The sequence below is a fragment of the Eulemur rufifrons genome, chromosome 29 (assembly GCF_041146395.1).
Source record: "Eulemur rufifrons isolate Redbay chromosome 29, OSU_ERuf_1, whole genome shotgun sequence".
Taxonomy (NCBI): domain Eukaryota; kingdom Metazoa; phylum Chordata; class Mammalia; order Primates; family Lemuridae; genus Eulemur; species Eulemur rufifrons.
The window spans coordinates 46,124,766-46,151,562 of record NC_091011.1 but is presented as its reverse complement, the minus strand read 5'-3'; the positions used below and the strand labels follow the sequence as shown (position 1 = coordinate 46,151,562).

The following is a 26,797-nucleotide window of genomic DNA, read 5'->3' as shown; positions in this document are numbered from 1 at the left end:
CTTGTAAATAGGAATAAGAATAGAATCTGAGTTGAATGGTTTTTTACTTTGTTGTTTCTCTTCCCGACCATCTGATTTTTATTTAAAATCATCTCTCACTAAATTAAGACAGATTTACTGAATTTTACATAAAGAAATGGTTTTGATAGTAGACATTTCCATTAGAGTAAGTTTGTCATTTCTTGTACTGCAATTAATGTGTTTTCTCTTGAGTCATGGTGTCTTTAATAGTACCAATTTAAAATTTTAGCAGTTACAGGAAGTAGAGCCAGCATGTGAATTACTGGCTCATTTGGAAATTAAGCAAATGGCCTATTTTAACATCTTCTGCAGAAGAAGGTATAGAGCATTTTTAATAAATATGCTTCTTTGCCTATTATTTCCCATTAGAAAAAACGGAATTAAGGACTTGTAGTTATTTGTCATTTGATTCAGTCCATCTCTCCAAACCCTTCAAATACATTAGCAAGTTTGTAAATGAAGAAGTTTGGCTTTTACATTTTTTTTCTGTGACTCTATCTGATTATATGCTTAGAGAAAAGAGAATAGAATATTGGCCTCTCCCAAAGGAAGGAATAGGAAGGATATGTTCTTTGCGCTTTGAGGGTATTAAGCTCTTGAATGATGTGTAGTGGTAAAGAAATGTATCCTGGCCTCTGACACAAGATTTCACAGGGGAATGAATAGTACTTTCCATGTGTCCTTTTTCCTCTTGCTTTCTTAGTTTTTCTATGTGTGTATAAGCTTATAAAAAATTATTTTTCCCAAATATGTTGTATTTTACTTTATTAAAAACTTAAACATTTTTGAAGAAATTATTTTAAATGGAATTTTCTAGAAAAGAGAAACTGTGTTGTGTTTGTACGGTGTCATTTGTGGAAGAGTGTAGCAGTTCCATAAAAATTTGACAAACAGTAAAATATAATAAAAGGAAAATATCATTGTAGGTATCATTTATATCAGTGCTGTCCAATAGAACTTTCAAATGTGATAGAACTGTTTATAATCTGTGCTGTGTGACTTCTAGTGTGACTGAGGAATGCAATATTTTATTTAAACATTTTAATATAGTATTTTTATTTTATTTTTATAATTATAGAGTAGCAGATTTTAATTTTGTTCTTAATTTTTAATTTTTTTTTCTTTTCAGGGAAATATATGCAGATGATGAACATTCTTAAGCCAATTGCTTTTGATGTTATCCATTTCATGTCTCAGCTATTTGATTACTACTTGTATGCAATATATACCTTTTTTGGTCGGAATGATTCAGTAAGTCAACCTTTGGAAGGAAAATCTGTTTCTTTTAAAATTTATTTATATTTTAAATGTCAAGTAAAGCTTTTCATTCTCTCTGTATAAAATACACATTATTTTGATAATTATCCATCAATGCAAAATTATTGATATCAGCTTTTTACCTAATTGCCTTATTTATATTTTAAGTTTTGATATGATAAGCATATTATATATTATTCAGATTTTTGGCAGAAAAAGTGCAATATCTGTTTCTAACCTTGACATATTTTGGCAATGAAAAATGTGCAGGTTGCTTTATTTAAATCTGGCCCCATATATAATTACTACACAGTAAATGAGACATTTTCAGCACTGGCTAATAACCTTAGCAGTCACTAATACATTCAGAAGATAATGACAGATATTTATTAAAAGAATTGAAAATCTTTGAACTGAACCATCTGCCTGCCACAGAATTAATGTTTACTGCACCTCCTTTTTGTGTTTCCAAAGGTCTTATTAAATTTATCTTTTCCTACTCTTAACAGAGAATAACACATTAGGTAGATAACTTTAATCTGATATTTGAGAATTATAATGTGGTTTGCCTAGATATTTGAAGTTTTCTGTGTAAAGCATACTGCTGGGTCCTATGAAAATATCACAGTACTAACTTTTCTTACGGTATATTTCATTCCTTTTTAAAAACATAAAGTATAATTACATTTATCATATAAATATTTATATCCTTGCTGTGATCACAAGTATGTCAAAGACGTGATCTTTTAATACAGGATCTGAATTTCCTTTTTCCTTAATTCTGAAAAATATTCCTTGAACAAATTCCAATATAATTTGTTGCTACAGGATTTATGTTGCTATAAAATATATTCTAATTTATCATTCTGAATTTGGAAATTCACTAAATAAATATTAACGAAGACATTGTGGAGTTTTAGTTAACTGTCAAAATCTTTCAGTCTTCTAGATGAGCCTTACATTGTCTTTGATACTATGCTTCTAGACCAGTGCTGTCCAAGAGATTTCACAATAATGGAAATGTATATTTGCATTATCGAGTGTGGTAGCCACTGGCCACATGTGGCTTTTGAGCACTTGAAATGTGACTAATGTGATTTAGGAACTGAATTCTTACAATAATTGCATTTAATTTTAGTTACTTTATCTTTTAAATATAAGTAGCCACATGGGACTAGTGACTATCATATTGGACAGAACAGTTCAGGAGCATATTATTGCTAAGATGTGTTAAAATAGGATTCTTCTGGAACTTTTGGTAACTAAATGGTTGTGGGGATGACTTCCCAGCTGAGTAGATAATGATACAGATTTGTTTACAATGGAGTTCACTAGAACTTGAGAATTAACAAAGTATAGTTAGGTGCTTGTAAAATATGTCGCATATTTTATTAAAGATCTCTTATGTTTTAAAGAACACATTAGTCTGATACTTTATATTGAAAGCATTGTCACTTCTGTAAGACTCACTAAGAGCTATTTAAATTATATTGAAACAGCTATCAGTTATAAAGTTTTGTATCCTTTACCTAGATGTCTACCCATATGTTGTATTAGAAATACTTTTTTTGTATGAACCAATATAAAATATGTATATGAGTGTATATGAGTAAATACAACATTTCCTATTCCTCTTATACTTTTTAAGAAAGACTTTTTCTATTATTAGATTATATTTAGTAATATTAACTTTTAGCTGCAATGTAAATACTAAAAATATGCATATTTTCAAATAGAATAACTTATAATTCGGATCCTACTATTTTCAATTCTGCAAAACTGAGAGAAACACTAACACAAAAACTGTGAATCTCTTTGAAAGGAATTTTCTGTAAAAATTTATAAAAATTAACACTTCATGTAACTTTTCTACACATATTTTACTTTGCTTAATTTTTATATACATTTATTTTTTTTTTTCCTTGCAAAGTTATATTCTTCTTAATTAGCTACTTTAAGTTCCTTTTGGAACAAGGAAATATATAAATAAATAGTACAGTAGAGTTCACTAGAACCTGAGAAAGTTAACAAAGTATAGTTAGGTATAAAGTATGGTTATATGCATGCATATAAGATTGAAGAGATAGCTTTTGATTTCCTCCTCAAGTCCATTAGAAATCCTAGAAATTTCCATACGCTTAAAAATAAACAAATACTCCAAATTGTCCTATTAGCTGTTGAGTCTCAGATGGTAGCAGGAGAGGGGGAATCAGGTAGTGGGTAGAATGGGAAAAACAGGGTATACGGTTGCACCTGCTTCTCTTCCAGAAGAAAGGAACTGTGTGAGTGAATTTAGATGGATGCTCCTTATGGAAGTGTAAGCATCTTTTTCTCAGGGGTTCTGGCTTCTATAAATCATTGACTGGGTGGCACACAATGTATGCATTAGTCCAAAGGATTCCTCTTGTTGATGCTAATTCTTCCAGAAGCTCCTGTTCTTCACAGAACTGGTTATAACCAACTATCTCATGCTCTATTTTATATCTAATCCATTGGATTCTATTATAATAATGTTACTCATAATATTGCCTTATCTTGGCTTACCCCAGCTTTCCATTATTCACCTCTTGAGTTATGTTTTCCTTGATCTTTCCTGTTCACATTCTTTTGCAAAGACCATTCTGTAGCTTACACAGTAAAAAGCACATAGTAGATGCTTACAGCACATGGATCAATGTTCTAATTATTTGTTATCCAAGTAGATCTTATGAGGGTTCTTACTTGACAACCAATTTGTAAGCTTCACTTACGGTTACCTTTCATTAATAAAACTGTTTCTCTGTAAACAGTCTGTCATTTGGTATCTAAACTTTTAATAAATGATTTAACTCCCACAGTCATTAACACCTTACTGAATGACATTCCCTACAAAAAACAACTATAAAATCTGCATGTTATACAAAAGGCAACTATTTGAAGATACTAGAGAGGAAGCAGATAGACTCTGGTGGTGAATTCATGCTAGTCTGCAAGTGAGGGAAAGGGGAGCTATAAAAATAAATGTCGTCCTCCTGGCTTTTATCCCAGGGCTGAGTGCAGTCCACACAGCTCACAAGTGGAGGCAAGCATGGGAAAACCTGTAGTCTTTATGGTCTGGGGAACCAGAAAAGCAGACTGAGGAAACTATAGACACTGGAAAGAGTGTAATGAAGCTCAGAAGGGAAAGAGCCAGAGAGAGGAATCCCCAAATTCAGCCTACCCATGTCTCTGACTCATCTGTGAACCATGTTTATGTGGAACAGACTGACCGCAGCCCACAGAAAAGTGATCTGAACAGAGACCAAAGCTGTTGGACAAGAGACAGCTTATAGTTCAAGCCCAGCGAAGAAACTTGCATACTGAGAATAAAGGAAACAGTATTTATGGGACAAAACTAACAGGATCCAGAATCTCCATAATCAAATTGATGACATAGTCTGACTTTACCCAACATACATAGAACCAAATCAATTTAGTCTGACTCCAAGATACTGGAACGAAGGGATAAGAATTTTAAATGGGCTATTACAACTGTCTTCAATGAAGTAAAATGAAACGTTTTAAATGAGTGAACATCTCAGCAGAGAAATAGAAGAACCAGTAGTGACAATAATAAAAAACCAAAGGGAAATCCTAAAACTGAAAAATACAATTTCAGAAAATGAAAAAAATATAATTAATGTACTTAATAGCAAAATGGACACATCAGTGGAAAGAATATGTTAACTCAAAATCAATAGAAATTATTCAAAGTGAAGAACACAGAGAAAAAATATTCTAAAACAAAACTGATCAGAGTTTTACTGACATGTTAGATTATGTGACATGGCCAAACCTGCTTGTGATTGGAATAGCAGATGGAGAAGAAAAGAGAGAGAATGGGCCAGAAAAAAAATATTTGAAGAAACATTGGCCAACAATTCACAGATATTGGATGTCAAATGAACAGCAAGAAGAACAAGCACAAAGAAATGTACAGCAGGGCACACCATGATGAAATTGTTTCTTAAAAACTACAATAGACTTCTTATATAAAAGGGATCAATGATCTGATTAACAACTGACTTCTCATAAGAAACTGGGGAGGCTAGAAGAGAGTTAAACAATACCTTGAAGGTACTGAAGGAGAAGAAAAACTGTCTATCCAGAATTTTATGTCCAACAAAAACATTTCAAGAATATAAGGAAAATTAAGACATTTTTAGATAAAAAGCAAAAGAGAAAAAGAGAATTTGTCACAACAGACATGTAATATAAGTCCTACAGGAAGTGGTTCCGACTGAAAGGAATGATATCAGGTGAACACACAGATCCTCAGAAAAAGAACGAAGAGCATTGGTAATGGAATCTACCTGGGGAAATGCAAAAGGTTATGTTTTTCCTTTTTCTACTTCATTTCTTTATAAAACATGTAGCTATTTAACACTGAAATCATTACATTGTCTTTTGGAGTTTAAAATATATGTAGATGTATTACATGTAACAACTGTAACAAGGCATGTGAGGAGGATATGGACCTATAAGTTTGTGAGATTTCTGTACATTGCATAAAGCTGTACATTGTTAATGAATGGACTGAAAAGTCAAGGATGTATATTGTAATCCATAGGGCAACCATGAAAAACAATGCAAAGAATTTTAACTCTTTACCCAACAGGAAAAGTAGAATTCTAAAAATGTATTCGTATAGTCAAAATATGTAGTAAAGGAGGAATCATAGAACAAAAAAAGAAATAAAATATAGTGGTAGATGCAAACCCAACTAACCATTACATTAAATGTTAATGAAAATAGAAGAAAAGTAAATTAATGAAGTTTATAAAACCTAGAGAAAATGTGCTATAAAATTAGCACATAAAACTAGAACATGTTTTATTATACAGTGTCATCACACAACTATTTTAGTTTGAGGCTTTCTGACACCTGTAAGTTTCTCATTCTTGTATTTCAGAGGGGAGGAAGAGGAACAATAAATGTGTGTGCATGCTTGTGTGTGTATATATACACATGGAGTCATACATAATTTTTATGAATGCATTAGTGAGACTGTTTTATAGTTTACATTAATAATGTTTTAAATTTATTGGCTCATAGAGAACATTTTAACATTTTTCCAAATGCCTGTATCTATGATTACCTCTAAATTAAATTTATTTTCATCAATTGAATCATCATACAAGGAGCTAACTGCTATTCATGCCTTAACAGTTAAGTCACCCTTCTCATTTATGCTCTTTTGTGAAGGTTTTTATAAATGCTTTGGCTTTGTTGTAGTGAATAGAATTCTGTACTGTGAAATGTTTACTAAGACTAGCAGAAAATTTCATTGATTTCTGAATGAGGGCCTAGGCTGTCTCTAATTTGTGTAAGCAAAATAAATTAGCAACACTTTACATTGTTATGCTTCTACATAAACACAACACAGCATACCTTAAATATAACAGAGTATACTATCTTTAAATATTTAAAATCTCAGGTTTTGTAACTAAAAATAACTTGTTGGAAAGAAATTCTAGTGAACTCTCTCCTGATAATTCACAAGATTGATAGGTGTTAGTGTGACCTGTAAATGCACACATGTAAATAAATGTTCTTTGGTTCCCTTGAGAGCTAAGATTTGACTTCTTCACTTGATAATGTTGGAATTTTTAAACACAATTTGGAAACCCTTTGAAGGCTAAGTATCTGAGTTAAAACTTATCAAATACCTTGGTTAATTTGAAGATGTAACATGTGCAAAATTATCTTCACAGTGATATAAGAAGCCTTTCTTTTTTCTTGTTTCAGTTGGAATCAACAGGACTTGGCCTTAGTAGTAGTAGACTAAGAACAACTCTAAATAGAATACAAGAAAGCCTTATTGATCTGGTAAGTAATGATTGGAATCAATTATATTGGGTTATCTAAAATAGAAATCAGCCTTCCAATCAAGTACATGTAAGTTTGTGTCTATATGTATATTGAGTACCTGAGTCCTTAGTGTTACACTAAGTGCATATAGGAAGTAAAACAGAGCTTGCTTATATTCTGCTCAGAGACAAAACTGGTATATATGAAAGAATATGATGTTGGCTATACGTCTAGCACAAGTTCGAAGAGGAAAAGGGTTTATGTGGAAATTTAATGTCAGAGAATGACTAAAGGAGGAAGTGAGACTTATGCTAGACTTCAAAGACCAGACATGGGATTAGTGGGAAAGAAAAAAGAAGAGTATTCAAATTAAAATACAGAGGCTGAACAAGAGCCTTGAGGTAGGAGCAGGCCTGGCCCAAAGTTTGGCAGATCATGTGATTGGGGCACTGGTATATGCTGAAGAGTTAGGTTGCAGAGAGTATTTGGTACTACTTTATAAATGGCCTTGAAATTCAAGGACAAAGTTTACATTTAGTTTGCTGTGTAGTAGAGTGTCTTGGTTCTTGACTGTTGTATCACATGATGAAATATATCTTATAAACATAGGTTAGGTAGCAGCACAGGGCTAACCTAATGCAGTGTTTAAACTATCATAAGCATTTAAAATAAGAAAAAACTTTTTTCCTGTGGTTGGTCGTTGTAGCCAGAAATTTATGTTGTTCAGAATGTTTCTCTGCGTCTACATTAACCGTAAGTTTGTGTGAATTTTCCTTTATTGCTTTGCCCAACCCCAAACAAGCAATCATTTTCCTCTTTTTTCATAAGCTCTATATTATGTGCATATTTCTGTTATTAAAGTTTTTATAAAGCCTTGAAATCATTCATTCTCTTAAACAAATACTTATTGAAACAGTTGTTATATGCCAGGCATTTTATAGTGCTGTGAATTCATGAGTGCACAGAAGAGATACTTCCTGTCTTCTTGGAACTTGTATTTTATTGGAACAGAGAGACCAATAAACAGATGTGTAATGTAGTGTCAGATACTGATGAGTCCTAAGATGAAAATGAAGCAGAGAGTGATGGGATGGGGATCTTTGAGCAGAAGTGTGAATAAAATGAGAGAGGCATGCGTTGACTAATCTCTCAGATGGGTGCTGTTTGGGAAGAGGAAATAACCAGTGTCCTTCTCCCTTATCATTTAGAGGTCTTTTTACCTAGCACATTTTAAAAAATATATTCATAGCACTTATCTTGGCACATAGCATTTCTTCAAAAAATGCATAGAGTAGATGAATAAACTCCAATCCCTAGGTTTCATGTTTGTTAGCTTAACCTGGCTTGTTTTCTTTGCTTTGATATTACTTTGATATTCATTTAATCTTTGGTCTTCATTTTCAGAGTCAAGGCTTTTTTTCTTTTTCTTTTTCTTTTTCTTTTTTTGTCTTTGTAAAGTCCATTGGGTTCAACTCCATTGGCAGTTTTGTTTCAATTTTGATTGGCTTTCGTTTGATGCTTAGTATAACCTTGACCATCAGATCTTGTTCTCCAGATCATAATTTTTCTTGTTTCTGGCTGAAAGTCTCAAGATTGATAGGCCAAAATTCACCACTAGAGTCATTCAGTTTGGCATTTGTCTGCTTGTCTCCACTAGTTACTGGCTATGGTTGTCAAACCACAGTTCCAGATTTGACTGTTAAGGCATGGATTTATGCTTCAGGTTTTGCCACATGGTGTATAATGAAATAGCATGACCAAGTAAACATTGGGACCAAACTAGCTGTTCTTTGAGACAAGCTGCTACCCATCTACTTGATAATAGTGTTATCTATAGCATTTGCCTGACTTCTGTGATCATTGGATGAGTTTTTTCCTGGACTGGTATAGTTGTCAAATTTAGGAATGTATTTAAAAAAACCAACAATACCTTCCCTCCCCCAGTAAACAAATAGCTAGATATGTGGGTTTTTTTCTCCTTTGGCACCTTATCTTTTAGAGATAGCTCTTTCTTTAAACCCTTATTCTTACCATCTCTTAAATCAGAAGACTGCACGTCACATGAGAAGACCATGCGTGCAGCCATTCCTCCGTCAGTGTGTGAGGACACTGCCCTTTGGCAAGGGCTCTCCAGTGTCCTAGTCCCCTGGAGATAAGATTCCATGCAATACAGTAGACGTTTTCCTAAAATTTTCCATTAGTTTTCATATTTTTTACCTGTTGAATTTACTCATATTGATAAGCATCAGTTTATTATTTTAGAAAATGTATTTGTCATTTACTAGACCTTGATCTCAGGTTTTTTTAAGCTGGTATTTTAATTTTCATCACTTCATTAATTTGCATCTACATTGGCAGAGAACATTAATTGATTTCTTGCTAGTCAGTGTATTCTTTGGCTATTAAAATAATTTATAGCCTGATCAATTTGGAGCCAACTAGATGAAAATAATATTTTTCTTTATATTTCTCCTATATGTCAGTTAAAATCTTAATAAACATTTTTTTGATAATTTTTTTCATATATATCTTCTAATTTTTATGTATCTTCAAACAGTAAAAGGCAAAATGGAATCATTGTGGTCTAAAAAATGCCACCTGACACCATTTTTCATATAAATTCAATGTAAATAAGAAAGTTTGTTTGACATATCAAATAAAAGTCTAAGAAAAGTAGTCTAGTAGAGGAAAAGTAGGAAAGGAAGCTGGTATAGGTCATAATGGTAGCAGAAATGTGAATTTTTAGTCATCCTTTTGGTGATGCTAACTAAATTGTGTGCTTTAAGACCCTTGGCCAACTTTAAGTCTTTGATAATACAAACATATTCTAAATTTGTCCAGAAAAGTTCATAAATATGAATTCATTTTATAGTGGTAAAATAGTGGCAAGAAAGGCTAAACAATGTGACTTTCACTGTAATAAAGATTGATGAGATTTCATTTCTCAAAGTCTTGGAAAATTATCTCCTTTACTTACTGTACTGGTGTAAACTAAAACACTGACCCAGTTTAGGTACTCTTCCATTTACATGCAAAATGAGCACATACCATTTATTTATGTCTGCTTGACATTTTTGTGATTCTCTTGTTCTCTTCAAGCATATTTTCCTAAATGTAAATACAGAACTTTAGCCATTAAACACATAATTACCGTAATTTTTATGCCTAAAACACCAGTGTTAAGTGGGAACAAAGGAAGGCATCCCTCTCCTTCCCTTCCTTCACATTCCAGCACCACCTCCCTGTTCTATCCCAAATTAACTAGTAGTATCTAAAGTCAAAGAAGTTTTTAGTTTTATAAATATGTTTCATATATGGAGATATCTGATCATAAGAGAATGAAATTCAAAGTAACTCACTATTATAAGTGTATGGTATTCATGGCACCTTGACCTCCTTGAGTTTTGAGATTATACAGTATTGTCATGAAGTTTATATTGGATTTAGTTTAATTATAAAATATTTTAAAAGCAGGAGTGTTTGATGCTTAGAAGGAGATTTTGTTATACTATTGGAGTGTAATACTCTAGGTTTCTACTCCATAAAATCATAGAAGGAAGCCTATCTGTGCTCATTTAACCTGTACAGTATTCATACAAACCTAATAACTATAAGCTTCTGCTTGAACCTCTTCTTCAGCGATAGGGAACTCATAACCACCCAAAACAGCTCTTCCTGCCTTGCAGTCTGCCTGATAGAATGAATGTGCTTTGTTTTGATGTAGCCAGATCTGCTTCTCTGGGACTATTTTCTGTTATTCCTATTTCTGCCCTATTGGGACCACTTTGGCTAGCCTAGCTATGTTGCCCGAGTGAGTCATCTCTTTGCCCACTTCCTTCAGTAGTTTTTCACGTTTCAAGATTTCAGGTCTCCTCACCAGGGTTTGATGTGTTCAGAGATAGATATTTACAACTCTGAACTAGGAAGAAAATAGAGTGCTGTATCTCTTCTGCTGAGACTCCTGTCTCACCAGCTCTCTTCTCTGATCTGCCAAGCTCACTCCTCATTTTTGAAGTCTGTCCTCCTATGCCATATTCTTTCTATAACTTTCTCAGTCTCCAGAGAAGAATGGGTCTCTTACATGTGTTCTCGTTATCTCAGCTGCTAAATGTTTTTCATGACATAAAGTGTACTTTATTAGCAGCTGTTTTTGACTCCCCTACCTCATTGTGAGTTTTCTGGAGGGTGAGGACCACCTTTATCATCTTCGCATCTCAAGACTGTGACATGTCTCCTGGCATTGGCAGGCCTTCAATCAGTTTGATTGATGAAGATGATGATAATGACAATGATGGTCTTCACTTTCTCTCCTCTCATGCTCTTTCAAACCCAAGTAGTCAGTCCAGTGTTGTTAGACGTTACGGGCTTAGAACGACACCTCAAAATGAGGTTGGCAGGGGAGCTGATGTCACTTGTAAAGGAGTAATGGTAACATGTTTAGAATTTTTCCTGTAGGGAATGGATCGAGGCTTCTAAACCAGGGAGTGGCACGGTCCCATCTCTATTTTAGAAAGATCACATTGGTATTTTAGAAAAATTAGACAGTGTGGAAACTAGAGTAGAAACAGGAGCCCTAGAGACAGAGACCTGTGTTCAGGGGATTTTAGAATAGTCCAGTCAAGACTGCTAAGGGGCCTGGGGCCTGGGGCTTGAATAAGTAGTAACATCAGGAAGGAACAAATAAACAGGTGTTTGTCTAGACATATTTCAGTTATTGATTGGATGTGGGAAGTGAGGAGGAAGGGGGGGGGATCATAAATGATTCCAAAGTTCCTCAACTGGTTATTATTAAATAGCCACCAGAATTAATAACGCAGGCAACCAATTGTTACCAAACAGTATCTGATTTTGTGAATTTTTTTTTTTTTGGGGGGGGTAGGGTTATTTCCTTTTCAGTAGAGGGAAATAAATAGTGGAGATGAAATAACTTGCATGGTTCCATGATCCTGATTCTCTGTAGAGGAAGCATTTATTCCCAAAATAACTTGTAAATTCTAATTGACTAATTAGAAATTGAAGAGAGACATTATCTTTAGGAAAAGATAGGAAATCAAAAAGAATTAAAGAAGAATATACCCATTTTCTAACTTGAAAGGTTTTATAATTTTTGTTTCTATTTTGCTAAATTTATAAAAGTAAATTATACTCCCAGAGTATTGTGCATTTGATGTCTCTCTTATTCATATGGAAAATGTTGGAGATTTGTGACTATAGAGTTGCTTTAAAAAGTAATCTAGATTTACATTTTGTACACTTTTACTTCCAATTTTTGTGGTAGAATTTTCTTTGAGGGTGTTTTAAATATATTACTTATGTTTGCATTTAAACGTTTAGTTGTGCTATCTGCATACTCATCTGTTCTCACCTTTAAACTCCATAATGGAGATAACCAGGTAATGTGTTCCATACTGAAAGTAGTATGTAAACTGCAAGGGTTGTATTAGATAATGTTTAGCATTTCTTCTAGCTCTGTCAATCTCTGATTCAATCAAAATTTCAAAACTTTTTGCTAAAAGATTGAGTAGGTTAAACACTGACCTGTATTCAGGTAAACTTAAAACATAACAGCACTTTTGTACTTCAAGCTACTGCATAATTTGCATAGCATTTATTCTATTTTTTTCTTTTTGTAAATTTCTCTTCTGGAACTGTTTTTCAAAATGTAATGAGTGCAGTTTGATGCCATGTCAGTACTGGAAAACCCTAATAGTTTTACTTAAATGAAAATTATAATGTCCATTTCTAATCCAAGCTAATTGTTATTAGAAATATATTTGGTTATAAAAGTTCTTCGTGGCCTCACACAGTGAAGTGACTTTGAGATTATAATATCGTCAGTATTGTTAGGAGTCATTTATTGAGAATCATGCTGTCATGGACATGTTCTTTCTACAGTGTAATTATAGTCACTTCCTTGACCCCTCTCCTCTCCTCCCTCCCAAAACAGTAATTAAAACTCTTTTTCTCTGACACTGAATGTAATAACTATTTAAATCAAGGGTATGACGATGTCAGTATTCTAAACAGCATTCTTTCATGTTTGCTTTACAAAGGGAAGCTGGTTTGCCTAAATGTATCTTTATTGAAATATTTGGAGTGCTGGAACTCTTGAGCTGGCAGTCTTCTGGTACTCTGTCAGCTACTCCAAGTAGCCAGTTTAGCACCTCTTTACCGAATAGCTCTTCAAGACACCTTCACCCTCCCTACAAAAAAAGACTGCCAGTGTGCCAGTGAGTTCAAGTGTTTTTTGAGGTTTTTTTGTTTATTTTGTTTTGGTTTTTTACTGTTTGCTAAGAGCTCAGTAGAAATAAGTGTTTCTTGCTATGTATTGAGGGGAAGTTGGGTGAGCATATCCTCAAAACTCTTCCTTTGCCAGTCTGTTTATAATATGGAACATATTTCTGAGAAGTACAAAAATGTACATAACTCATATTCAGGGCACTCCTTGCCTCGCATCAGAATCCCTGGAAAGGTAGATTGCTAGTGAGCATGACATCAGATAAAAGTAAAACTGAGAGACTTGAAGTCTGATGAGTTTTTCTGACCACAGATTAGACCACGTCACTCCTGCTGACTGCATGTCTGTGTACCTGAATCAGTGCTTCTCTCCTGGACAGTGCTGAGGGGCCCAGCACACCCTGCTCTCTGGGCATCTCTTTCCCTCATTCACATTAGACAGTCTTTATCAGTAATCTGTCTCCAGACATATGTAATACAATAGCATTGCTTCTGTTTCATTCTAGTCCTGCCTTTTTGATTATTATACCAGGGTTACCTTGATTGAGGTTTGGGTGTGAAATGGTTAATCGCACCATAATTTTGGATTTACAAGCTTGATTCTCAAGGGACAATCTCATTTCCCTCATTTGCAAGTTCTTGAGGGGCATCTCACTATTGTCTCTATGAAACATCTGTCAGTTCATAAAGACTCCTTGTGTTGGCATACTTTTGGTCATTCACAGATGGTAGCATATAGAGTTGGATATTATACAGAATTATGTTCACTAAGTATCAAAAGGAAAGTTCCAAAAGTTAACAAATCATAAAAGTGGGGGGTTGCAAATGCCCATCAATTCATGAATGGATTAGCAAAATGTGGTATATGTATACCATGGAGTATTACTCAGCTATTAGAAATAATGGTGATATGGCATCTCTTTGGTTCTCCTGGAGAGAGTTGGAACCCATTCTATTAAGTGAAGTATCCCAAGAATGGAAAAATAAGCACCACATATACTCACCAGCAAACTGGTTTCCCTGAGTGCACATTTGGGAATAACCCCAATTGGGTATCGGACAGAGGTAGGGGTGGGGGGAGGGGATGGGTGTATACCTACATGATGAGTGCTAATGCGCACTGTCTGGGGAATGGACACACTTGAAGCTCAGACTCGGGGGGATGGGGAGGCATGGGCAATATATATAACCTGAACTTTTGTACCCCCATAATGAGCTGAAAAAAAAAAGTGGGGGTTTGAAAAGAACTGAAACTAAATAGAATTGATATATGCCTGAGAGTATTTTATTTGTAGTTCTAGTTTTGTCAAAAATCACATGGTTTATTACTTTTAGATTTGCTATTCCAGAATGTGTATGTGTGTGTTACATTTTCAGGAAGTTTCAGCTGATCCTACTGCCACACTCACAGCAGCAGAAGAAAGAAAGGAGAAGGTACCGAGCCCTCACCTCAGTCACCTAGTGGTTTTGACATCTGGTGATACATTGTATGGGTTAGCAGAGAGAGTGGTAGCCACGGAATCCTTGTAAGTTGTTAAATATAGTTGCTTTGCCATTAAATATGTAAGAAAAGTTATAAAAGTAAGTATTGTATAATAAGACTTCTAGTTGCATACATCTACCACTTCTAAATATCCCTTATATATTTCTAAGAAGTATATCCTAACGTAGATTACCAATCGATTTTTAAAGCTACATGGTTGGTTTCAGTTCTAGAAATGCAAGGAAGGAAGGAAATCTTTTTAAGTTTTGCTTTTTAGTAACATGATCCTTGCTTTAAGTAAAACTTTTAAAAAACATATGTTATACTTTATATTTTCCTATTGGTGACTTATGATCCTAGAGAAACTGTAGTTGCATTGTCAGTTAAATCTAGTTGACCCTTGACATCAGCAAAAATGCTTCCTGACCTTTATAAATTCTTAAACTTGTTAATAAAATTAAAGCATATAACTTCTTCCATAAAATGAAGTCCAAGATAACTTAAGAGCGTTTGCATACATGACAAAAAGAGAAAAACAGCGCCCAGTTGCAGCGTATCTGCAGGCTGTAGTCCAGGCTCAGTCTCCAGCCAAAGGACTCCCATTCCTGTCCACCAGCCTCCTGCACCTGTAGTTCATTTGTATGCCTCAGCCAAGGTACAGTTTGCATCACGTTATGCATGTTTGGGTTACTTCTGAAAAGTGTCACGTATTGAATCTGTGAATTTAAGAGTCTTATATGTTAATTGAATGGGATTTTTAAAAGAAATCCTTTAAAAAAATACTGTTGCATTCTTTTTTCAATCTGTTGTGTTATCTGTGCTCATATCTTACATGCAAAGCAGCAGAACTCTACACCTTGGTAACCTGGTAGCTCCTTTGGAGTTACTCTTCTTTCACTTCAACTTCCATTCAGTGATAAACTCAGCACTAATTACGGTGTAGACTGTAAGTGAACCTGTCAAGTGCTAGTACAGATAGTTCACTAAAGTGGAAAATAATTTTAATCGTTAAAGTTGTACTCAGAGATCTTAAAAGATTACTTACACAAAACATTGACAGACCCTAAATTCTCAACAGTTTATTTACCCAGTGGGTTATTTATTCTCTTCAGGGTATTCTTGGCTGAACAATTTGAGTTCCTTCAGCCACATCTGGATGCTGTGATGCCTGCAGTTAAAAAGCCCTTTCTTCAGCAGTTTTATTCTCAGGTCAGAGATGGTCTTGTATATCATTTCAATGGTGAGCCAGATAGGACTGTCACAGATTATTTTGGGTTGTTTTTTTTTTTTTTTTAATTAAAGATCAGTCTCCAAAACCCTGGGGAGCTGGATAGATTATTCATTTATTCACTCATGAATTCCTGCATTAAGTAAATACTTATCAAGCACCTCATATAACTTTTAGTCTAGTGAGAGAGCCAAGTAAAACTGTATTTCCAATAAAGTATGGTAAGTGCTGTGGTAAGGGGAAAGAGCAGTGACAGGGTGTTTAACCCAGACTGGAGGATGGGAGGGTCTGTGGCTGGGAGAAGGTTGTCGGAAAGGCTGTCCAGGGGAAGTGATGTTTAAACTGGACCAGCCAGGCAGAGAAGGTGAGCGGGGGATATATTTCAGACGAAGGTTGTGGCCGTATGAAGACCAGAAGGTGAGAGAGAACACAGTGCATGTGAGCAGCCAGGAACTCACTTGTCCGGGCAGGGAGGAGGGCTGGTGATGAGAAAGACCGCTGGAGGGATAAGCGGGAGCCACATCCTATAAAGCGCCCTCAGCCAGGAGTTGGACTTGATTCCAAGGGCTCTGGGGAGCTACTGGAGGGTTTGAAACAGGTGAAGCAGCAGGGTCAGATGTGTGTTTTAGGAGTTCTCCGGGGGCTCTGTGGAGAGTGGACTGCAGAAGGCAAGCTAGAGACAGGGAGACCAGTCTGAAGGCTGCTGCAGTATTGCAGGTGAGAGAGGATGGAATCCTGATGTAGGGTAGTGGGAGCGGAAATGGAGAGAGTTGGAAAGATTTGAGAAACATTTGCTAGTCTCCACGAAAATCTCTAGTTCTCTTATAGTTGTAGTGTCTCTTATATTTGTAGTGGCAATGGCTTCAAGTTTATTGAATGTCTCAAAAATTATGTTTTGAGTAAGGCTTTTGCCTTACTCAAAGATAAAGTATTTTCATAATTTAAATCTCCAAATGTATAGTGTTTTATTTTCAGATATGGTGTATACTAGAAACAGAGTTATAAATCTGATAACTTTTAGAAAGTAATTGTTTTCATTTCTGTGAAATTTATTTCAGACAGTTTCAACTGCCAGTGAACTACGCAAACCAATTTACTGGATTGTAGCTGGTAAAGCCATTGATTATGAACAGATGCTGCTCCTAATGGCTAATGTGAAATGGGATGTAAAAGAAATTATGTCACAACACAACATATATGTAGATGCATTATTAAAGGCAAGTGCTCTAGAAACATCTCTGCTAAAGATCATTCTTCAAAGAAAAATATTCTTTTATTGCAAAGGCTTTAAAATAGTGCAATTATAGTTACTACCACATTTTTAACATTGTGATACTAAAGTCCGTGAATTGTAATAGGCTTACTTTCTGACTTTTGTCTTCTATTAGATCTAAGAGTACTTTGTAGATTTTTTGTTTTTGTTTCTATTTTAATTAGAAGTTGTTTTTATGGTTTAGTACATATATTCATTAGCAAGAGACCATGCTCCTGATTATTCTGAATTGTTATTTCTAGAAATCATACTGCTTTTGCAGTGTGTCCTGCAAACACCTCTTTGCGTTCAGTGACCTACATTTATAAGTTTCCTGGAAAGAACTGAAGTTCCTTTTTTTTTTTTTCATTTATCCATGAATAGCTATTTATAGATCATCTGACACGTGAGAGGCACTGATAGAGGTGCTGGCGATAGAGTTGCGGATTGAGAAACTTATGTGCCCTAAGGGAATTTACATACCAGTGTACAGATAGCAGTAAACAGGTAAATTGAGATATCATGTCAAGTGATGAATAATACTGTGAAAAAGAAATAAACCATTAAAAGAGAATAACAGGATCTGGGTGGGAGCAGAATACCATTTATTCATTGTAGTTAGAGAAGGACTCTGATAAAGTGAGAATGGAGATGAGGCCTGAGGGAAGTAAGGAGAAGAGACGTGGATATCTAAGGTGAGGAAAGAGCATATGGGAAAATGAAAGCAACTTGCAGAAAAATTTTGTTTTTCATTTTGGCCCTTCTCAATTCCTGACTTTTAACTCATTTACACAATCACCTGCTTAGTTCTAAGGCAACAAACAATAGCCTGGGACACCTGAGAACCAATAAACGGAGCTCTAGACTAAAACAGATAGCAGCAGAGTTCCTGTGTGCCAACTCCCAGCGCCTTATGCCTTTCTGGGGAGACTGTGAGGCCGTCTCCAGACTCAAGGGTGCCAAGATCAGTAAGCAGTGGCTAGGAGTTTCCTTGGAGATCTCGGGGCGGGGTGGGGGGTGCTCTGTGTTTGCCAGCCTTGAATTCAGAGATCCTTGACCTTAAAAGATAATCAAAGGAAGAACTTCGGTTTCTAGAGTACCCAGGAGACTTCAATTGTGAATTTTCATTTGGAATGTAGAAAATAAAGGTAATTTATAAATAATAATGCCCTCTTTTTGGAAAGCTGATTCTATTTTTTATGGCATGCTTAGTCCATTCAGGCTGTTATAACAAAATACCATAGTCTGGGTGGCTTGTAAACAACAAATAGTTATTTCTCTCAGTTACAGAAGCTAGGAAGTTCAAGAGCAAGGTTCAGGCAGATTTGGTGTGTGGTGAGGGCCTGATTTCTCATAGATGTCACCTACTTACTGTATCTTCCCATGATGAAAGAGGCAAGGTAGCTCACTGGGGGCTCTTTTATAGGGGCACTAAATGCATTCATGAGGGCTTTGCCCTCATGACCTAATCAACCCCAAAAGGTTCCACCTCCCAACACCATCACCCTGGTAGTTAACATATGGATTTGGGGGAGACACAAACATTCAGACCATAGCACGTGTTAACCACGGTACTCATAGGGATGCAAGAGAAAGACTTCTGCAACTCAGTGAATATACATACTCGAAGGAGGCTTCTTGCTTCAGTTATTCTTAATTCCAAGAAATATGAATATTATAAGAAAGAACTAATGTTATTCAGGTTATTAACCTGAACCCAATTTTTAGCAGCTTAAGGACTTCCTTAAGCATAAAAGTTAATTATCTGTGATAATTTTTGTTCTTTCTGTTACTTTTCTAAGTCTAAGCATTTAGGTGAAGGCAGCCTGCTTATGTTGCCACAAAAGAATCAGAAGTAAAATGAGACAGTTTTATTCATTTTACAACAACCACTTCTGAACGTTGAATTTAGCATTAAGTAGAATGTCCTTAATGTACAGTAAGCCTATATCTTTATCTTTTAAATAAAATATTAATGAAAAATGTTGAATTATGACTCTTGAAATCCGAATCAGTTATAGTAGTAAATACTACTGCTTTGCTAGATCCATGAAATGAAATAATAAATGAAGAGCAAATATTTATTTAACTTTGATTTTCAAAGGTAAACTTAGTGAATTGACAATCTACTTCTTTCTAATAATTAAAATCAATGTGAACTATTAAAAGTGAATCAGCAAGAAAAATTGTGATTTAGGAAAAAGAGCAAAGGAGAGCACAAATTATCATTATGTGGTAGCTTGACTGGTGATCAGGTTAGATTTTTCTTCTCCTGTATGTTATTAGAAAATGTGGACACCTTTCAGTCTTGTTAAACATTGTGTGGCTTCTTCATTCAGGAAACTAAAGAACAAAATCATTTTAAGCCTTCTTAAGTTTATTTGAAATATATTGTCAAGGAGGGGTTAAACAGCATTTACTTTTGTAAATGAACTTATTTAGATGGTAATAGTCCAAAGAGATCAGAAACACATTTATTGTAGGGTGATTTGCTACTTTCATGTGATCTTTGGGATTATTTAAATTAGTTATATATATTTTCCATTTTTAGTACAATCATGTTATAAAGTTAACGGATAATAAAAATGTTAAGTTTTTCTGTAGGTAATAGAAAATATGTTTTTTTTTCATTGTACTAAAAATTTGCTGCTATAATACGAAACTTTCAAATTATTTGGTATACAGATTGAGCATCTCAAATTTGAAAATCCAAAATCCAAAATGCTCCAAAATCTGAAACTTTTTGAGTGCCTACATGACATTCAAAGGATTTGTTGATTGAAGCATTTCAGATTTCAGATTTTTGATTTTTAGATTTGGGATGCTCAACCAATAAATATAATGCATACATACCAAAATCTGAACAAATCCAAAATCTACAATACTTCTGGTCCCAAGCATTTTGGATAAGGGATACTCAACCTGTGTAATAATTTAAAGAAGGTTTAGTAAAGAGAATAACTTATCAGATTGCTCTCTAAGGAGTATAGCTACAGATTATAAATAATTAATTCTGAGTTGAAAGCTTATGAAAACATTTTTTAAAAAACTGGGTTTCTTGAAGACGGTTTTAAAGACAAGTTCTGCTCTTTTAATCCATACTGACAACCGCAGAAAATTCTGAGACATAGAAACATTTGGACATTGTTAGCATTGTTTAATCAGTTAATGACACCTGTTTCTTTTGAGATGAAATGTAGTATACTCTGTATTATAATCTATTCAAAACGCTGTATGTATTTTTAAAACCTTCATACTAAATCCAAGTTATCTTTGTTATTATCTCTTTTTGTTTCACTTGATTTGATTCTGACTGTTTCAAAATCTTTGATTTTTTTTTTTTTTCCATTTTTGTGGGAAAGCATGTGGCATTATAATGATATTCACATACAGCCATGATTTTTTTTGTCTTAGGAATTTGAGCAGTTTAACAGGAGGCTAAATGAAGTTTCTAAGAGAGTTCGGATACCCTTGCCTGTGTCTAATATACTTTGGGAACATTGTATACGACTGGCTAATAGAACTATTGTGGAAGGGTACGTTTTTCATGAAAGCTTACGTGTTTCTTAAATGTTAACTTGTATTTTATGAATAACATTGTAAGATATCACTAATGGATGGATAGAATAGGTAGAGATAATGATAAATAGTAGACAAGTTTGGAGTATAACTAAAGAAGAAATCTTAAACCCACTGTGCCAGTCTCTGTGCTTTCTTTTCTTGCTGGTGACAGTGGATGAGTGAGGAATGCAGAATCTAATGGTTATCTGAAAGTGAAACTAATAATTATTATTTTTACCTAATATTTAATAATACAATCATTATGATGATGATTATACCTAACTTTTTTGAGCACTGTATGTTATTTACTGAACTAGACATTTCATAGGATTGTATCACCATATCCTAAAACAAATTCTCTTTGATAGGTACTATTATTCTTTTTATCAATGAGAAAAATCTAGGCTCAGAAAACTGAAGCTGACACAGGTTAAGTTAATTTGCCTAAGTTCACAGTTTTTAAAAGCAGAGAAGGCATATGAACTCTTGATGTTCTGATGTAAAATCAGTCCTCATAATTTCAATATCACAGTTCATCACCATCATCATATCATTATAAACTATAAATCTTTCATGTGTTGGGTTAACAGCTCTATCAATAGTAATTTCCCCACTTACTCAGAGACCATGCTTACTCTGCTCATGACATCTAGAATACAAATAGGAATCAGTAATATATTTGAAATATCCCTGAAAAGCAAATAGCTATTTCAAAGACCATACACAGTAACCCAGAATTGCACATTAATTGAATTTTCATACTATCATTTATCTGATTTTTCTTTAGTTCTCATTCATTGTAAAAGAAAAATGTATTAGCAAGTGGAAAAGTAGCAGTGACAAGCTGACAACAGTCTTGGCACTCTGTATTGAAACCAACAGTGCTATAAATTATAAAATGGCTCTGTGTCAATAATCACAAGTGAAAAGTGTTTTTAATAAATTCGTTTAATAAAGTAGAATAGTAAATAGTATATATTTCTGTATAGAACACTTTTTATTTAAAAAAAAAAAAGCTTGGTCACTTTAAATGATATAAGCTTTAATTTTCTTACAAATTTCCTTAGGGGAAGTATCTCATTCCCTAAGATTGAATTTTCCATGTTCTGTATGATTGATTGAAGGAAAGGAGACCTGGACTTATGAGTAATAAAATGTACTGTTAGGGTCAGTATATTCATTCTTACTGCTAGTCCACCTTAAAACACAGTGTTTCAGTAGTGTGGGATGCTGGAATAAGTCTATAAACTGTTTTAGCATGGAAAATATGTATATACTTTCTATGCTTATATAATTACACATTTCTCAGGTTTGTCAAGCATTAAGGGAGAATTATTTCATTTGTTTCTTTTATATCAAATAGTTCCAATATTGAACAATAGTGAACAGTTCTATAAAACTAAGATTACTTTGGAGTAGTCAAAGCTTAGTTTTATAAATAACTCTGGGTAGCCAGCTTAACAGGAGCACCAGCTTAACTGTCTTAGAGATGATTATGTTAATTGAATATAGAGAGCTATGGTCTGTAGAGCAACAAAAACCTTGAAGTTATTCCACATCTTTGCAAACAAGGAAATGAGGCCCAGATGGGCAAAATGGCTTTTTTTTTTTTTTTCCGCAATAGGTAAAATGATGGCACAAACAGAACCCAGTCCTTCTGAGTCAAGCTCATATACTCTTTTTTATGTACCGCTCTCATTTTTGGAGAATCTGTCAAAATATGGGTTAAAGGAAAATACAGGTACCTAAAGGTTTCTCTTTCTAACCTTCTCATCATGTATGTTTTTTTTTTTTTATCATTATTGTGTGTCATAGATATGCCAATGTCAAGAAGTGCAGTAATGAGGGTCGTGCCTTGATGCAATTGGATTTTCAGCAGTTTTTAATGAAACTTGAAAAACTAACAGATATTAGGCCCATTCCTGATAAAGAATTTGTGGAAACCTATATTAAAGCCTACTACCTAACGGAGAATGACATGGAACGCTGGATCAAAGAGCACAGGGTGAGAGCTGGAGAATAGTTAATTAAGTTTTTATTCTTTTTTCTTTTTGCTGTTCTTGTATGTCATTTAATTCAAAATCCATGAGAGTATAATATGAAGAAATATTTGCTTTTTAGACGTAAACTAATTGGGTCAATTCTTTGCCATATTCAGACTGTATCTATGTAGTGCCCTTTGCCTATTACAACTTTGGGGGCCTTTTGTGAACTGTTACAGTAATTATCTAGAAATATAGCCAAAGTCAGAACATTAGCTATTTTTTTCCTACGATTGTGTAGGAAAAATTTCCCCCTCGTGGGAAAAGGAGGAAGTTGATTAATTTGAAGATAAATTGGATATAGTAACATTGAAGTGATACATAAGCCATACTCTATTATATAACTTAAACCTTCTTGTATCCCTCAACAATGAAATGGTGGCATCCTAAACCTGCTGACACGTATTAGTGATGGTTGAAGATATTAATATTTAAATGGCTAAATTTAACTTACCATCTTACATTAGATTTTACCTTTAATATAGATTTGATTAGTTTTCTTTTGTGTAGATATATAGATAAGTAGAGAAAAATGCCATTTATTGCTATTTAGGATTCTGAATTTTTGACACAATTCAACTCAACATATATCACCTGAGCATGCTTGGTATGGGGAGCTTTTCTATATGATCGCTGCATCATTTGTCTGAATAGGCAGTATGTGAAGACGGATTTAAGAAAAATATGGAAAGTGTTAAAATCATCATCAAATCCTTATTCCTTTAAGGACTCTAGGGTTCACTTTTTTTGGTTTTGTTTTATTAAAAATGATGACTTCTATGGTACCATTTTGGGCAAGAGTGGAGAATATTTTTTCAGTGGAGGAATCGTGTATATAAAAAGCAATAGTGGTTGATAGACATAAAAAACAACTTACCAGCTAAACATATCATTAAAAACTTTATATACAAATATACAAAAATTAATTCACTTGCTTTATAAACTAAGAACATATAGTTGGACTTTGATTAATAGCTATGACAAATGGTTAAAAGAGAGAGAAATGAATTATTGGTTTATGTTATAGCCAATTAAGGAAAGAAAGACGTCTGGGTTAGAAAGCAGTATGATTTTAAGAACTCCAGGTTGTTTCAGATTTTACCATTGTGCATAGCACTGTGATGAACTTCCTTAGACATCTTAGAATGCATTTCTAAAAGGACAATACCTAGGTCAAAAATGTGTACATTTTAATGATTTTTGATACATGTTGCCAAACTGATCTTTATATATTTCCCCAACAATATATGAGAGGGCCTGTTTCCTTATACCTTTGTTAGCCTTCATTATTTTTTTTATATCTTTTTCTTTTCTTTCTTTTTTTTATTTCAAAATATTAAGGGAGCACAAATGTTTTTGTTACATGGATACCTTTTATAATTCTTAAGTCGTGCTTATAGTGTGCCCATCACTTGAATAGTGTTCACTGTACCCGCGATAGGTAAATGTTTACACATCCACCCTCCCCCTTCCCCCTTCTTGATTTCCAATGACCTTTACATCTCTTTGTGTAGGGTTTACCTTCACTTAGGCTATAAACATCATGGGCACAAGCTAAATAAAATTTTATTTCATATGGGTAAAGAATAAGAAATTATTTGTATTTACCTTCTTGGGTTCATCCTTTCTGATTTCAATACTGTAAAAAGATGAAATGAACACTAGCTTGGAACTTTAACATTGGCCTGAGTTTTATGTAAATGTAGGTCAGTTTCAGATCTTTGGAAGCAAAGTAGAAATGTACGTGTTATTTTCAATGATGTTGGCCAGTAAGCCTGAATTGAGAGAAACTTCACCACTTTTAGTCCAAATGACACTTGAGAACCAAAACGTTAAACTCAGATGCAAGTGGACTGTTGTATGTTGCTGGAAACTGTTTAGTAAAGTAAGCTGTAAACACTTGAGAGTTGGTACTGAGGAAGGGGTTTGGGGAAAAAGCACACAGTAGCTGAGGAGAAAAAGCACGGCACTTAAATATCCATTATATAACGCAAGAATGATGCTCACTTTAGGATTTCCTTTTTGAATATGCTGGAATGAATTTTTTAGAAGAGCTTTAACTGATTGGTGTCTGTAATTCAACGACATCTCCTCAGCAGCAGTAGGGACTCTGTCCTGTCTCCAGGGAAACTCCAAGAATGAGTCCAGGGCTCACTGCGTGCTCACTGCTTCAATGAGATTATTTACCAGGTGGTGACAGGTGCTTTTACAGGTCAGATATACAAACTGAGCAGTTTGCTGAGTTTTTAAAATAAAGTCAGTCTCATATTTTGAATTTGCCCTATCTTTAGTGGCTACTTTCAATAAAGACAGGTTTTCTTTTCTTCTTAGATGATAGTATACAATTATCTCTTGCTGTCAACTCTTGCTATTCAACCTCCAGAACTAAATCAATATGCAGCAATTTCTGTGAATCCCTCTTGATTCTCATCTTAGCAACTCACTCATTATCTGAAATTCAGGAACCAGGTGGATATGGATGGTGAAAAATACTTGTCTTAATTTTACTTGCTATTAATAGTTATCAGTTATAATATAAGGGTTTAAAAGACACCGACTTTTTGATCTTTGTTACCTTATTCATTTGTTATATCTTAGAAGAGTTGTTCTCTTATTGATTTTTTCTAACTAAAGTTTTATAAAATGTACAGTGCCAGAAAAATACTTGATCAGCAGCGTTGTAAAAATTTGAAATGTTAGTTTATTTTGGTAACTTAATAACAAATATTATCAGAGAAACAAGGATAAAATGTGTGATCTTCAAAGTAATAAAAAGCATAGGCATGTCAGATTACTTTGCCATATTAAAACAGAGACAGTTGCTTCCTGTTTCAAATGTGTACTGCCGTATCCTCATTCCCTCCTGTTACAGCTCAGTAAGGAATTTGTCCTCCACGTCCCAAACTATAATTTCCACTGTGGTTCACTGGTTTGTGGTGCTCAATAACTGTGCACTGATCCCTGGATATCTGCCTGTTCTTTTGCTGCATTGATCAGGTACATGTCTTTTAGTATACTAAATCTGGATCTTCCTTCTTTGAGCAGGAATATTCAACGAAGCAACTGACGAATCTGGTGAATGTTTGCCTGGGATCCCATATTAATAAGAAAGCAAGACAAAAACTTCTAGCAGCTATAGATGACATAGACAGACCTAAAAGATAAAGAACACAACTCTTTTTCCTCAGTGACATTGATCTTCTCTCAACATATATGACGTGAAAGCCAATTTTTCGTGCACTCCTGACACCTATCTACTAAGAAGACTTTGTGCATGTTCTTTTCAACTGGAAAGTGGAAAACATCCAAGTGTGTGTGGTGTTCTCAAATGACTTTTATATGCTCTGGTCTCTTCAACTGTTGGTCTCATTTGTTGTAATCCCTTCTTGAAATATTGCCTTGTCATAACTACGGTTATATGACTACAATTATACATTTTACGGACGAATGTACCATAAGTACATAATTAGAAGAAACAGTGGCTTAATATATCTATGGGCAGTTTTTGGAGAATGAGTTTATGTTGGCATTTTTCTACCCTCTGAACTTGGTTCTTAGTAAGCATATTATGAGGGTTCATGTACACTATCTCCTAATTATGAGCACTGCATGAGAATTAAAAATTATATGTAAGTAAAATAGTTGAAAAATCAGTATGTTCTCTGTGTTTTTAAATGTGAAGGTTTATGTCAGGTTAATTTAATTATAACAAAGTGATCATAAATGATGAAATTTAATAAATATACTCTAATATTAGTCTATGTGAGATTGTATTTTGATATTTCTGCCTGAGAGGAAGAGGTCATGAAACTATAGTGTAATTTTTTGGCATATTCCAATTTTAATTATTTTATATCCTGAAACCAATGGTGAAAAGTAATTTCACT

The 26,797-nt window shown here is 34.2% G+C and overlaps 1 protein-coding gene across 2 annotated transcripts in view; it reads left to right on the top strand.

The window, feature by feature from the left end:
- The window catches only part of VPS50 (VPS50 subunit of EARP/GARPII complex), a 110,620-nt gene extending 84,125 nt beyond the window's left edge, over positions 1-26,495 (top strand). For both annotated transcript variants that reach the window (XM_069461323.1, XM_069461324.1), the window contains 8 exons: positions 1,151-1,272; positions 7,045-7,125; positions 14,722-14,870; positions 15,940-16,036; positions 17,114-17,272; positions 20,722-20,843; positions 22,684-22,873; positions 25,956-26,495. In XM_069461323.1, the coding sequence (XP_069317424.1) occupies positions 1,151-1,272; positions 7,045-7,125; positions 14,722-14,870; positions 15,940-16,036; positions 17,114-17,272; positions 20,722-20,843; positions 22,684-22,873; positions 25,956-26,075 (1,040 nt within the window). In that variant the 3' untranslated portion in view covers positions 26,076-26,495. The remainder of the gene's footprint in view (positions 1-1,150; positions 1,273-7,044; positions 7,126-14,721; positions 14,871-15,939; positions 16,037-17,113; positions 17,273-20,721; positions 20,844-22,683; positions 22,874-25,955) is intronic.
- The last annotated feature ends 302 nt before the right edge of the window (positions 26,496-26,797 follow it).